Source organism: Gadus morhua, chromosome 22 (assembly GCF_902167405.1).
Source record: "Gadus morhua chromosome 22, gadMor3.0, whole genome shotgun sequence".
In the NCBI taxonomy this organism is placed as follows: domain Eukaryota; kingdom Metazoa; phylum Chordata; class Actinopteri; order Gadiformes; family Gadidae; genus Gadus; species Gadus morhua.
In genome coordinates this window covers 21,206,884-21,219,734 of record NC_044069.1, presented here as the reverse complement: position 1 = coordinate 21,219,734, position 12,851 = coordinate 21,206,884, and the positions used below count along the sequence as shown (strand labels likewise).

Here is a 12,851-nt window from a genome sequence, read left to right as displayed (position 1 = left end):
GAGAACCAATCAGGGACGAGAGCGGGAGAACATTGAAGAACATCGTCTTCACTTTCATTCTGAAGCAATAGCAATTCACAGTCAAGTGATATCGGTTTTGTGATGGACTGGCTCAAACTGGTTTATTCCACGAGAAATATATTATTTGGAAAAGAGAAGTGCTGCTGTGCACTATTTTATCACATGATGTTGCTCAAGTGGACCAATGTAAACATGTGGTAGCATCGCATAGCATCGTTAATTTATTGTCTGAGTGCATGAGGATATGCTGTGTGTGTGTGTGTGTGTGTGTGTGTGTGTGTGTGTGTGTGTGTGTGTGTGTGTGTGTGTGTGTGTGTGTGTGTACTAACAGCAGCGGCCCTCTGGTCCCAGTCGTGTTTGTCGTCGGAGCAGATCTCGCGGATCTTGTTCAGGTTGTCCTCCAGGTCCCTGGCCGAGTAGATCTACAAAGGAATGGGAGGAAGTAGGGATGTCAACAATAATCGATTCGACGATGCATCGCAATGCGGGGCATGCACAATTCAGCATCGATGCGGCAACGTGCCATAATCGATTATGTCCCTGTTTATTTTCGGGCCTCGAGTGGACAATAGAGTTGTGAAGTACCGTACATGCTAAGCGGCGGCGCTAGCTAGCAACAACAACAACCACACTAGCCTGATTTCCACCGGGGACGTTTGCGCCGTGGAACGGCTGTGCCGTGGTCACCACTGCTGATCGCTGCCACTCTAATCAATGAAACCATTTCCACCGGCTCAGCAGCGTACCAGAAGCGGCGCTACCATTCCGTAGCACTTCTATTTTTGACGCAAGCCGTTGCTGAACCGCGTCAATTTCAACAGAGCAGATCGAGCCGGGCAGGAAGTGAAAAAGTAAAAGCCATAGAGCATCCGGTCAATCTTCAAAATAAAACATCATACTCAGCTCATGTAGCCTATCACAACTTCACATCAACATAACGTTATGACCGGTGGCACCAGGTCAGTAGTCAATCAATCAAAGGGTCTCAGAGGGTCATCCTTTCAGAAAGGACAAAGCCTGGCATTTAATTGCAGTAGGTTTGGGAGTGGAAGGTGAACAAAATTGCCTTATTGTGTGCAGTAGAATTTTGATGCATCGCAATGCATCGTAGAATCAAGTAATTTTGCCTTCAACTGAACTATATTCTCATACGTTTGTGTGTGTGTGTGTGTGTGTGTGTGTGTGTGTGTGTGTGTGTGTGTGTGTGTGTGTGTGTGTGTGTGTGTGTGTGTGTGTGTGTGTGTGTGTGTGTGTGTGTGTGTGTGTGTGTGTGTGTGTTACCTGCACTTGGGGGACATCTGTGAAGGCCTTGATGAAGTCCTCCTCGTCGATGGCCCCGGCTCCTCCTTCCTTGGCCGCTGGAAATGTACAACAGAGTAAATGTTGAGTTAACGTGTGCACACGTGTATACAAGCTGCCCATAAAACCAGCAGTTATAGACGTCTGCATGGGTTTGTCTAATTCAGTTTGGAATGGCCACAGCACACACACAGATGAAGCCTGCGTTATGAGCATCCTGCCTGTAATGGCTGCTTAGACAAAGCTCTCTTGGGACTAAGGGTTTTCTAGAACAACCAGACCCTGTGTGTGTGTCCGTTTCTTGTGTGTCTCTGTGTGTGTGTGTGTCTCTTGTGTGTCTCTCTCTCTGTGTGTGTGTCTCTGTGTGTGTGTGTGTGTGTGTGTCTCTGTGTGTGTGTGTCTCTCTCTCTGTGTGTCTCTCTCTCTCTGTGTGTGTGTGTGTGTGTGTGTGTGTGTGTGTGTCTCTCTCTCTGTGTGTCTCTCTGTGTGTGTGTGTGTGTGTGTGTGTGTGTGTGTGTGTGTGTGTGTGTGTGTGTGTGTGTGTGTGTGTGTGTGTGTGTGTGTGTGTGTGTGTGTGTGTGTGTGTGTGTGTGTGTGTGTGTGTGTGCAAGAAAAGAAGACGAACAGAAGAGGGGCGATGCGACCGGCTGTGCGTACATGTCTGACAGATTGAAGTGAAGAACGTCACAATTCTACAAAAGGTTGTCACCCCGAATACAACATGGCCGCTGCAGAGCTGGGCTCTTCTCACGCTCTGACCTCAATATTATGACGCAGAGGGTTTACCCCAACACATGACACATTCCTTCTTTTGTGGGCCTGTTGACAAAATATTTAACAGCAAACACATGCCAGGTCAGCCTCCGTTGGCTCTGTGGAAACCAGACATTACAGCGAGGCTTTGTTGACCGCTAGGCTTAGCGCTAAGCTCTGAGCAGGTCCTTGATTTCTGCGTTACTGTTTTTGCCTTGGAATGACGACAGCATATTCTCCCTCTCTCCCCCCCCTCTCTCTCTGCGTCTGAGGGGGGGGGGGCGGGTGGGAGGCGGCGGTAGGAACTGGCAGAATGTGTGGGAGGGATCTGTCCTCTGAATGCTCATTACTGCTTGAGACTGGACACAGCATCAATGAAAAAGAGTTGTATCAAAATGAAGCAATGTATGAATTAAATGGGAAAGCCAACTGAAAAACGAATCGAATCAAATATCACTGTTGGGGATCCGGGTTTAAAATAAGTTTGCTTGGCATAAAACAGCAGTAGTAAAAATAGTATAAGCCAAAATAAATCCAAGTAAAGCTAATATATGCTAAGCCTTGCAGCCATCCCTCGGCAGTATGAAGTGACATTTCTATCTCATTGATACATCAGATGTTTTAATTTTTCTGCTGACTCTGTTGTACATTTAATACCTGAACTTTATACAACACATAATAAACGAGGCGGGTTGGCAAAGAGGATGTCTGCATCAAACAGCGACATCAGTCTCATTTCCTTCAGCCTAACCCCAGATCACGATGGGGGAGGGTCTGGGGACAGTGCCCTCCTCAAAAAGGCTGGATTTCCTGAGGCAGAAATCCTGTTTTGCAATTCCATTGTCGTGCATGTAGCCGACCGACTACATGTCATGGTCCTGGATCCCCGGGCAAACGTGTTAAACATCTCGCTGAAGACTGCTTTTGCAGAGGACATGCAAGTAATGTACCCTAAACCAAAACTGACTGTGGGACTGTTTGTGTGGGACTGTTTGTGTGTGACTGTGTGCGAGTGTGAATGTGCATGTGACATCCTATTTCTGGCACTGATACGTCCAGAAAACAAGCCTCGGATCGACCGTGGGGTTGTGGAAACACACATTTGATCTGACGGAGGCAAAATAAGATCGGGGATGCAGAGAAATCAATAGGGAGGGAGAGAGAGAAAGAGAGTTGGAGAGAGAAAGAGAGGGATAAAGAGAAAGAGGTGGAGAGAGAAGGAGAGGGAGAGAGAGGTAGGGAGGGAGAGAGAAAGAGGGATAATGAGAAAGAGGTGGAGAGAGAAGGAGAGGGAGAGAGAGAGGTAGGGAGGGAGAGAGAAAGAGAGGGATAAAGAGAAAGAGGTGGAGAGAGAAAGAGAGGGAGAGAGAGAGAGAGAGTGATAGAAAGACAGGTAGAGAGAGAAAGACAGGGAGAGAGAGAAAGCAGGGAGAGTGATAGAAAGACAGGTAGAGAGAGAAAGACAGGGAGAGAGAGAAAGAGAGGGAGAGAGAGAAAGAGAGGTAGAGGTAGAGAGAGAGTATCAATCAAAGTCTCAATGCGCCAAAGGAGTTTTGTTAACACCCAATCATTGATCATGGTTTATAGATTACAGCACTATCCGGGGTATTGGTACAAATGTAGCGAAAGCAAGGCTATGGCTTTGCTCTATGTTTAGAAAGTGTATTCTAACAGACAGGTCAAGCAACACTGAGCTAGTGTGTGTGCCATAGATCGTGCTTCAATCAGGATTCCTGCCGGTAAAGAAAAAATGGTATTACCGACCGTATTATGCTGTGAATAAAGGAAATATGGGAATGTGTGACAACCATTGTTATTGTTGAAATGAATGCAGAGGCTTATTCTGAACATAAGGCAGATTCTAAAGAGCCCTGCTTGAAAACACCTAATGGGCATGGCTGTAGCAAAGGTACATATCTGGAGAGAATTGTTGAGTAATTCATATCATTTCAGTCCAGTAACAAGTCTTTCAAATGTGCCACGAATTTAAAATCGCAAAAGAATTGCATTCACCAGACCCATTAAGTGCTGGATTCCTGTGTGTATTTCAGAAAGCATAACCACAATTCAAACCGAAGCTCCTACACATAAAGCTAAAGCATGTCCACTATGATTAACCAGGTAACCATTCTCTTACACATGGATGTACAGCCTGATCTACTCGGGAACCAGTTTAACCAATGCAAGGCTGCTGTGATTTACCTGATACCCATTTTCTATGCCATGGATGGGTAACTTGCTAGGGGCAATGGCGGCCGTAAAAAAGAGAACTCTTCCTTCATGGTGCCCACTCACACCTGCTGTCTATTCTTAGAGCTATAGGACCTCTAGCTCCTAAACCATTGTAATAAACTCAAGAGTTACCATTTCATTTTGTTTTGATTGACAAGCTTATGTTGTATCTCTGATGTCACATCAAGTGTAATCTCACAAATCAGACTATATATCTGAGTGTAAAGTCTGACGGCAGAAGCGCTCAAATCAGGGTGACTTTGTTCACACCATGCAATTTGTTACGTACAATTGTGTTGCTGGAAGCAGTGCTCTGTAAGTGTGTGATATCCAGCACTAGCTTCATCCACTCACGCAGATGAGTTTTCTTTGGATAGAATCGCTGCGTAACAAAGCAGTGGTGACCCTGCCCCTGGCAGTCATACGTCCATCAGGGGTGAATAAAGGGGTGTGTGGCTGTGAGAGGACGTACCCAGCTTGGAGCCGGTGGCGCTGGGCCGACGGGCGGCTGCAGACTCTGCAGGCTTCTTGGGGACTTTGGGCACCTTGAAGGCCGCCGAGGACGGCCGGTTCCCGTCCACGCTGTCGTCATCCTCGAAGCTCCGGTCTGAGACAGAGACAGATAGGAAGAGAGAGCGGGAGAGGAAAATGGGTAAGTATTGAAATTGGTATAATGGATAGTAAAGGTTAAAAAGTATTTCCAACTGCAAGGAAGAAACATGCAGATCCTTCTAGTGGGTCGAATTATGGTTGAAGATGGACCTAAAATGAACATATGTTGACATAAGGAAAACATCAAACGTAAAGAAAGACTTGATTGTAGATTATTCTTCGATTGAAGCATAACTAAGGGCTTGGATCAAGCCCTGTTTTTTTCTTAATGACCTTTACATCTCTTATTTAAACTCCACATAGGCGAGGACATAATAAAGTCGAGATGTAAGGGTCAGAGCTTGGTCAGCATCCGTAAAATCAATACTACTCACCCCCCAAACAACCAAAACCACAAACAGGCCTTGCTTTTTGAAAGTACTTTTGCAATGCTGCATCTTCAATAGTCAAGGACACACACACACACACACACACACACACACACACACACACACACACACACACACACACACACACACACACACACACACACACACACACACACACACACACACACACACACTAATAATGCAGGTGTGATAGCTAGCATGAATCATCTTATTGCTAGCCTTAATCAATACAAGCTAGCACTGATATGTTATGAATCTAACATTAAATATTCCTGGCTGTACCCCTGTGGAAGAAGCACACTATCAAACACAGACACTAACACACACACAAACACACAGATAGACACACAGACATTCACTCACCCTCACATACACAGAGCCAGCCAGACTAGAGACTGATGATCAAAGTGCTAGCATGCAAATGCCGTCGCACTCCTGTTGCTTTGACAACAAGCTGTGCAGCATGGAGAAATGCGCCAAAGCCACCACCCCACACCTTGACTTATCTGCGACTATACTGCACACACACACTCAAAATAGATCAATGGCTGCATTGAAATGCACACATGCACGAGGCTGCCCGACACAGTGCACCCAGGTCTCCCACCAGGAACGTTGCCACCCTACGATGACCAGCGAGATGCTAGTCAGCGTTGCAGGTCTAAAAATACAGAGGACGTCAAAGGAAAAGCCAGTCGTCCATCCAAACGACATACCCTCTCTCGAGTCACGGTCACAGATACGTTGACAGATGAGACGCCTCATGTCTCCTGGACGGTGTGTTGTGGTGGTGGGTCGCTCACCCCTCACCCCAATTTACTTCTTCCCCCGAAGTGGACCTCAACACGGAGAGACATGCACGACAGTGTTCCTCACACACACACACATGCACACACACCGAACACACACACACACACACACACTCTCTAACAGCCGGGGAGGATGCTACATGCACCCCTAACGCTACGGTGTCGGAAGCAGAACCGCTATACTACTGCCGGCATTTTCCATTTCTCTCCCTCTCCCTCCTTCTCTCTCACACCCTAAACATCGCTCCTCCTCCTCCGCAGCCTCACAGCCAATCACTGGCGAGATGACATCATGGGCAACCAGCCAGTGCGGAGGCTGTATGCGTGTGTGTCTCTGTGTGTATGCGCGAGAAATAGAATGAAAGAGGGAGCGAAAGAGCGACACCCGTGGAATATTAACCAGTCTTGATGCTGAACCTGCCCAGTTCATTACCATTGAAACCCCAGAACCCACAGCCAAGAGCAGGAGCCACCCTCGCTAGTACTGCGTAACCCTAGAATTACTGCTAATTGTCTAGCCATACACACACAAAATAATAAAAAGGCAGTTAGGGAGGAGTCTGCGTGTGTGTGTCAGGGGGGTTAAGCCAAACCCCTCCAGCTGAGACCTTTTCCCCTCCTCTCTCCCCCCCACACAGACACACACACGTGTCATGGAGAAATCCTGGATCATGTTGAATAAAATGCATTAGCAAGGATGTTGGTGCCAGATCTCAAGCCTGTGCCACACCTTTACAGGGCCGATATGGACCCATCAGCCCGCAAGCAGGGGTCCATTTAAATACAGTTAGCCTTCTGAGAGTTGCAGTCAATTTAAACAAAGTTAACAATCAGCAGAATGGGGTCTAAATATGGTTAGCCTGGAACCACGGCTCGAGCTACCGTCATCTCCTTTGCATGAATTTGGCCACATTAGCCACCTCTGGAAAGCATTGTATTACAAAGTAGTTCTATGTGGGCCAGCAAATGTATTTGTCGGCTGTAGAAAACATTAAACCCTTACATTCACAGCCAGAGATATTTTAAGACAAACTCCAATATGTATATATATATATGAACTGCAAAATAGTTTCACCCTAACACATCACTCTAGGCATTAAATATCGACACCTTTTAGCTGTTGTGGTTTGCGTTGAAGACATCATTAAGTGAATTCATTCTAGATGACACAAATAGCATCACATTGATAATTCCACAAAAACGGTCAGCATCTATTGGATGCTGAGAGGAGCTTCTGGATGTTGCTAACTGTTGTTAGCCATCATTTGCAGTGTAAGAATATACGAGCAGCATTAGCACAACCTCCACAACCGAGACCCAGAGGGGTCTGCGTGGGGCTGCTCTCTGTACACAGACATGATGTACCATAGAGAGGGAGAGAGGTAGGGGTAGAGGGAGAGAGAGAGAGTCATGTGTGGGTGGCAGTAGAGGGGATCACTCATGGTGAGAAGACTGCTCGCATGCTGTTGCCATGGTGACCTGCACGGGCCAGTTAAAGAGCAGCAGGTAGAAATATACAGGCATGCTCACTTTAATTCCATCCCGCAGCAGGATGTGTTCTTGTTGCCCATTCCCAAACTTATTTTGGGAATGAAGGTGATGGTGAAGGTGATGCAAGGTAAACGCACGCACACGCACACACACACACACACACACACGTTTCATCATGCTGAACCAAACTGTGTTTCACGCTGCGGTGCACCAAGCTTCGTTGTCATGGAAACCGCTGCCAGACAAGCCATCTACGGGTGGTTTGAGTCGGTGGTGTGACACAACCAGTAGAAGGGATTTGGTATGGGGACCAATGACATGCATTTGTAGCATCTTGGCTAATGTTTACTGAATATTGCTACTCCACAAAGGAATAATACTAGTGCAATTTCCTGTACTGACAGAGGACAAACAGATTCCACTCACACTTTACTCAATAATAAAACTCTCCCAGACCACTAGGGGGCAGCCCTTCGTCAGCCAAACAACAAAATCTTGCCATCATTGAGCTCTTGCAGAAAGGAACATGGTGTGGGTGTGTGCAATGCATGCGTGAATGCGCGTGCGTGCGTGTGTAGATCGATGGGAATCGATGCATCCTCACCAAGGTCCATGTGTCTGTGTCATGCATGCTTGGTGTGTTGCCAGAAACGACAGCCAAGCATCCAGGCTAAGACCAAGGCCAATAGTAGAATGAGCGTTGGTAAAGTTGGTCACATGGCTATGAGTCCAATCAAAAAATTAGGGGGCATCTTTGAATGGATCAGGTCAGTCATCGGGGGAAAGAATCTGGATGGCCACAGACAAATTTGGTAACTTTTCGAAATAAATGTTCTTTTTTTTCTTCTTTATGAATGTGTTATGACAGATCCATGGGTAGACAAGTAAACAACTGATGATTTGGCTCAGTCCATTGCTAATACTGCATTGTAACCAGCCATGCAAAATAGAGATTCTACACTACAGAAGATCTGGGGATGCTGTGGGGACACACACACACACACACACACACACACACACACACACACACACACACACACACACACACACACACACACACACACACACACACACACACACACACACACACACGGGGATTAACCATAACATTGCGATGGAAGCTTTGCCATGGCAACAGGCTCTCATGAAAACGGGGTCATGCCTTCCTCTGCAGAGACGGAGGAGCAGTGGAGCAGAATGACTGCGTGTTTGTTTTCTGACAGTGCATTCCAGTACGCGTTGCTGTTGCTAATGGTTCTGTGTCTACAGCATAATAACTACATTTGGTATCCTATAGAAATTGCGTTGCCGCGCATGCCATCTTAGGGGTCTAACAGGGATTCAAACAAAGAAACCGTTTCACACTGGGTCAAGTGAGATAAATAAAGAATAAATCGACATTATCATTATTTTCCAGACAACAAATTGAATGCTTGAATTATTTGAGCAGCGATGTCTGTACGTGGACGGCGGCTTTCAATAATTAAAAAGGTCCAGTACAGTTTGCCCCATATTCTGTCCCACTTATTGGTTCACTCAAAAAAGAAAGACATTTAACAGAATCCATCCACACACACATATACCTATTGCAGGAATATGTCCTTTTATATTAACATACAACGCCGCTTTCATGGCCAATCAAAACAAGACATTGAAAGGGAAGGGCTGCGTCCCTAGCCCCCGCACAACTGGATTACCTTGTAAAGATAGTTCCACTGGGATATTGAACTGCATACCAAGCCCCCCAGGACTGAAATGATGATGTAAAATAAAAAATAAGCCGCGGTTGGCCTGTTTGCCAGTGACCCCACTTTGGGGTCCCGGCATTGATGCAACCGCAGTAAGTCTAAACCCACAAGCAGAAGTCTGCAGAGGGGAAGGGCAAGACCCAGCCCAGCCCTGCTCCCGCTCTGCCTGGCTGGCTGGCGGCGAGTCCCAGGGGGTCAGCCGGAGAGGGAGGGATAGGGGGTAGCAGCCAGGCAGGAGACAGGACAAAAGAATGGAGTTTGATAAATATTCAGTATTCATAAAAAAAGGAAAAAAAGGGGGTTCGCCCGAGCACTTCACAGCTAACAAGGATCCCGCGTTCTTCACCTTTGAGTTTTCGGTTCGGAAAATATGTGGGGACAAAGCGACCCAAATCAAATCTATAATATCCTGCAAAAAGTTATCTTTGAAGCAGAAGGGAAGCCACCTCTGAGTTCCATGATGCCGGTTTAATTAAACCACCTCCCCCCCACCCCTCCCTCCCACACACACACACACACACACACACTCACAACCTGGATCTGTGTGAGAGCACTCAGGGTGAGTGGCATCGACACCAAGCTGATTACATTCACGAATCACCATATGATGACAAGTCTTTTGTCTGGGTGCCAGGATCCACATACATGGGATTAAACAATCACACCAAACTCACCGTCGTCGTCGTCTCCCACCGCCATGGTAACAGCGTGTTATGGGGTTGAACCTCTGCGTGCTCTGTGTCTCTGTTCCCCCTCTGCGCTCTTGCCCTGTTCCCTTGGCTCTGCCTCTCTGAATCGCTGTCTCTCTGTGCTCTCTGGGGGGGGGGGGGGGGGGTGTGTGTGTGTGTGTGTGTGTGTGTGTGTGTGTGTGTGTGTGTGTGTGTGTGTGTGTGTGTGTGTGTGTGTGTGTGTGTGTGTGTGTGTGTGTGTGTGTGTGTGTGTGTGTGTGTGTGTGTGTGTGTGTGTGTGTGTGTGTGTGTGTCACGCTGAATCAGAGCAAGGCAGTGACAGGCACAGCTCCCTGACCTGGCTACTGCCAAGACCTCTTTCAGTTTTCTCCCCGGCTCTCTCGCTCTCTCGTCCTATCCCTCCGTCCCTCCCTCTCACTCAACCCCATTACCGCTCTCTCTCTCTCTGTCACACCAACAGCTGCCCCAAAAACCAATGCCAACAGTGAGCCTGAACGGATGGTGTGGGGAGAGGGTGAAGAATAGAGCGCTGTGTTAGTTGGTGTTGCAGCTGATGGGGTGACTTTGTTATGCCCCCTCAAAAGGTTGGAGTCTGTGCAACCTTGAACAGCCTCAGAAACTAGGTCTCAGCTGTTAACAAGGACACTGGAGATACAACAGTGACCAAGACACTGCAAGATATCACAATAATTAAGTTATTACAAAAATGACACATTATGAAATGGAGATCAATGTTTATTTTTTTAAACCTATCAGGTTTGTAACAAGCAGGTGGGGTAACTGGGATCAAATATTGCTAATTCAGTGTAGGGCTGGTTGATAAATCAATATATATTGCGATAAAATTTGCGTAGATAGCTTTTAATACATTTCCGATGCATCCTGTACACCATGTACATTTAACAGAATCCATCAGTGACCCAGGGCAGTGCCCTGAGGCCGTGCGATGCATTGATGCAGCACAAAATAGGCTGAATCTGTGAGTGTTGACGCCCCAAAAAGAAACGGGGATATCCCTGTACACAGAGCACCTTCAGGTATTTTTTAGGGCTAAAGGACCACGGCTTTGGACGCACGTTACCGGCTCCTCCCACTCACATCACGATGACTTCCTGTGTGCTCTAAATGCTTGAGTTTGTCTACCATGCTACCATGCTGGCTTCAGCTTCCTCCAACCAGGAGCTGACAGTCCAACCCTACTGCTAGGCAAACGCCCCAAGAGCGACAACCAATCAATGGGTCTGTTTGTTCAGTCATTACCCAAAAAGAAAATAAATCAAAGCAATACAAATACATAACCAGCGCAATAACGTACTGTACGGCTAAAGATATGACGCCAATATGCATGGTTGACAAACAGGGCTTTAAGAAGCTAGTGAGGGTCATGGAGGAAAAATGTTTACTATTTAACATATTTACCATTTTAATTAATCAATAAATATAAACCATAATTAACATTCTGGTTTCTTTGGGATCTGTCCTAAGGAGAATACTCTTAAAAATGTAAATTGATCATTATATCGTGATAATCTTCAACATCGACCAATATCATTAAAGACATACCTTGATATTTTTAGGCCATATTGTCCAGCCCTAATCCAGCAGCTTGTTATTAACATAACACATGCTATTGGTTTTCATTAAAGGAATAATCTAATACCTGTGGTGCTGCTGCCATCCGCGGTGGCATTGTGTTGTTCTCTCATTAAACAGGTCTGTGTAAAGGTATCTACCGCAGAGGGAACACACAAAGTCATAGTTTGGCTGTGAAGCAAGAGCGCATGCAATTTCAATATAGAACGACTTAGTATGGATTCTCCATTCCGCTATTATGATTGTTAAGACTTGTTTAAACTCTGGGCTTAATAAGCCAGTGTCTCGGCTTTAATCAGAGCAGTTGTCACAATACTGAAATAACATTTGTTTTCAAGAGAAATCCACGCGGATGCATTTGGATATGGGAGGTCGGGTTAGTATTGGATGGTTGGGGCTGATGGATTAGGCGTCAGACATGAGTGGATGCAATGAATTCCCCAGCACTTACCGATATGGAATCGGGCCAGCGTGGGAGGGTGGGACATGCCATGCACAGAGTGCTGATGTTGCTAGTATGTAATCTAGTAAGGGGTCACCTTGCAGCACGATGGCGTGGCCCGACACACAGAAGGCAGATGCCAGGTAATGTGAACAAATTGGAGGCAAGGGGATGACATGGGAGAGGTGGGGGTTCAATTAAACAGCCACCATCCCCCAACCTGCTTCCCAAATGCTATTCCCACACGCTGCTATTGGATGCAGTATCATGGCAACCCCCCAACTCCTTCTCCCCTTTCCTCCTTCCTTTCCAGTAGGTAAACAGGCTGCAGCACCAGCCCCCACTGCATGATGCAAGTTCAAAACACCCGTCCTACATCCCCTTGGGGACCCCATGCCTCGTCAGAAATGACACTGTGTAGTTGGATCTATATATCTATATCTATATAGATATATCTCCATCTTGCTATCTTTCGATATCTAAACATATTATATACATAACATTAATAACACTAATATGAAAACTAAGAAGTACTACAAACTAAAAAATAAACGTTTTCGTATGCAACCATTGTTATTTCAATTTTGACAACTTTCCAACATGGAGATCTGTGCATGAGATAATACTGTGTGACGGTGACTATCGTGGATCCAGCACTTTTTCAAAAACACAAATTAAATAGAAGCACAGCAATGCCCCCAGAATTAAGGGAAATGTCAAATAACAGCTAGCCTCTCCTTTTTCTAGTCCAAAGCCGTGTCTTCACCAAGCCA

The 12,851-nt window shown here is 46.3% G+C and overlaps 1 protein-coding gene across 50 annotated transcripts in view; it reads right to left on the bottom strand.

The window, feature by feature from the left end:
• clasp2 (cytoplasmic linker associated protein 2) overlaps positions 1-12,851 on the bottom strand; it is a 67,284-nt gene that overhangs the window by 29,259 nt on the left and 25,174 nt on the right. For all 50 annotated transcript variants that reach the window (XM_030346450.1, XM_030346451.1, XM_030346452.1 and 47 more), the window contains 3 exons: positions 4,778-4,912; positions 1,303-1,379; positions 351-443 (listed from right to left, as the gene is read on the bottom strand). In XM_030346450.1, coding sequence (XP_030202310.1) covers positions 351-443; positions 1,303-1,379; positions 4,778-4,912 — 305 coding nt within the window. The remainder of the gene's footprint in view (positions 1-350; positions 444-1,302; positions 1,380-4,777; positions 4,913-12,851) is intronic.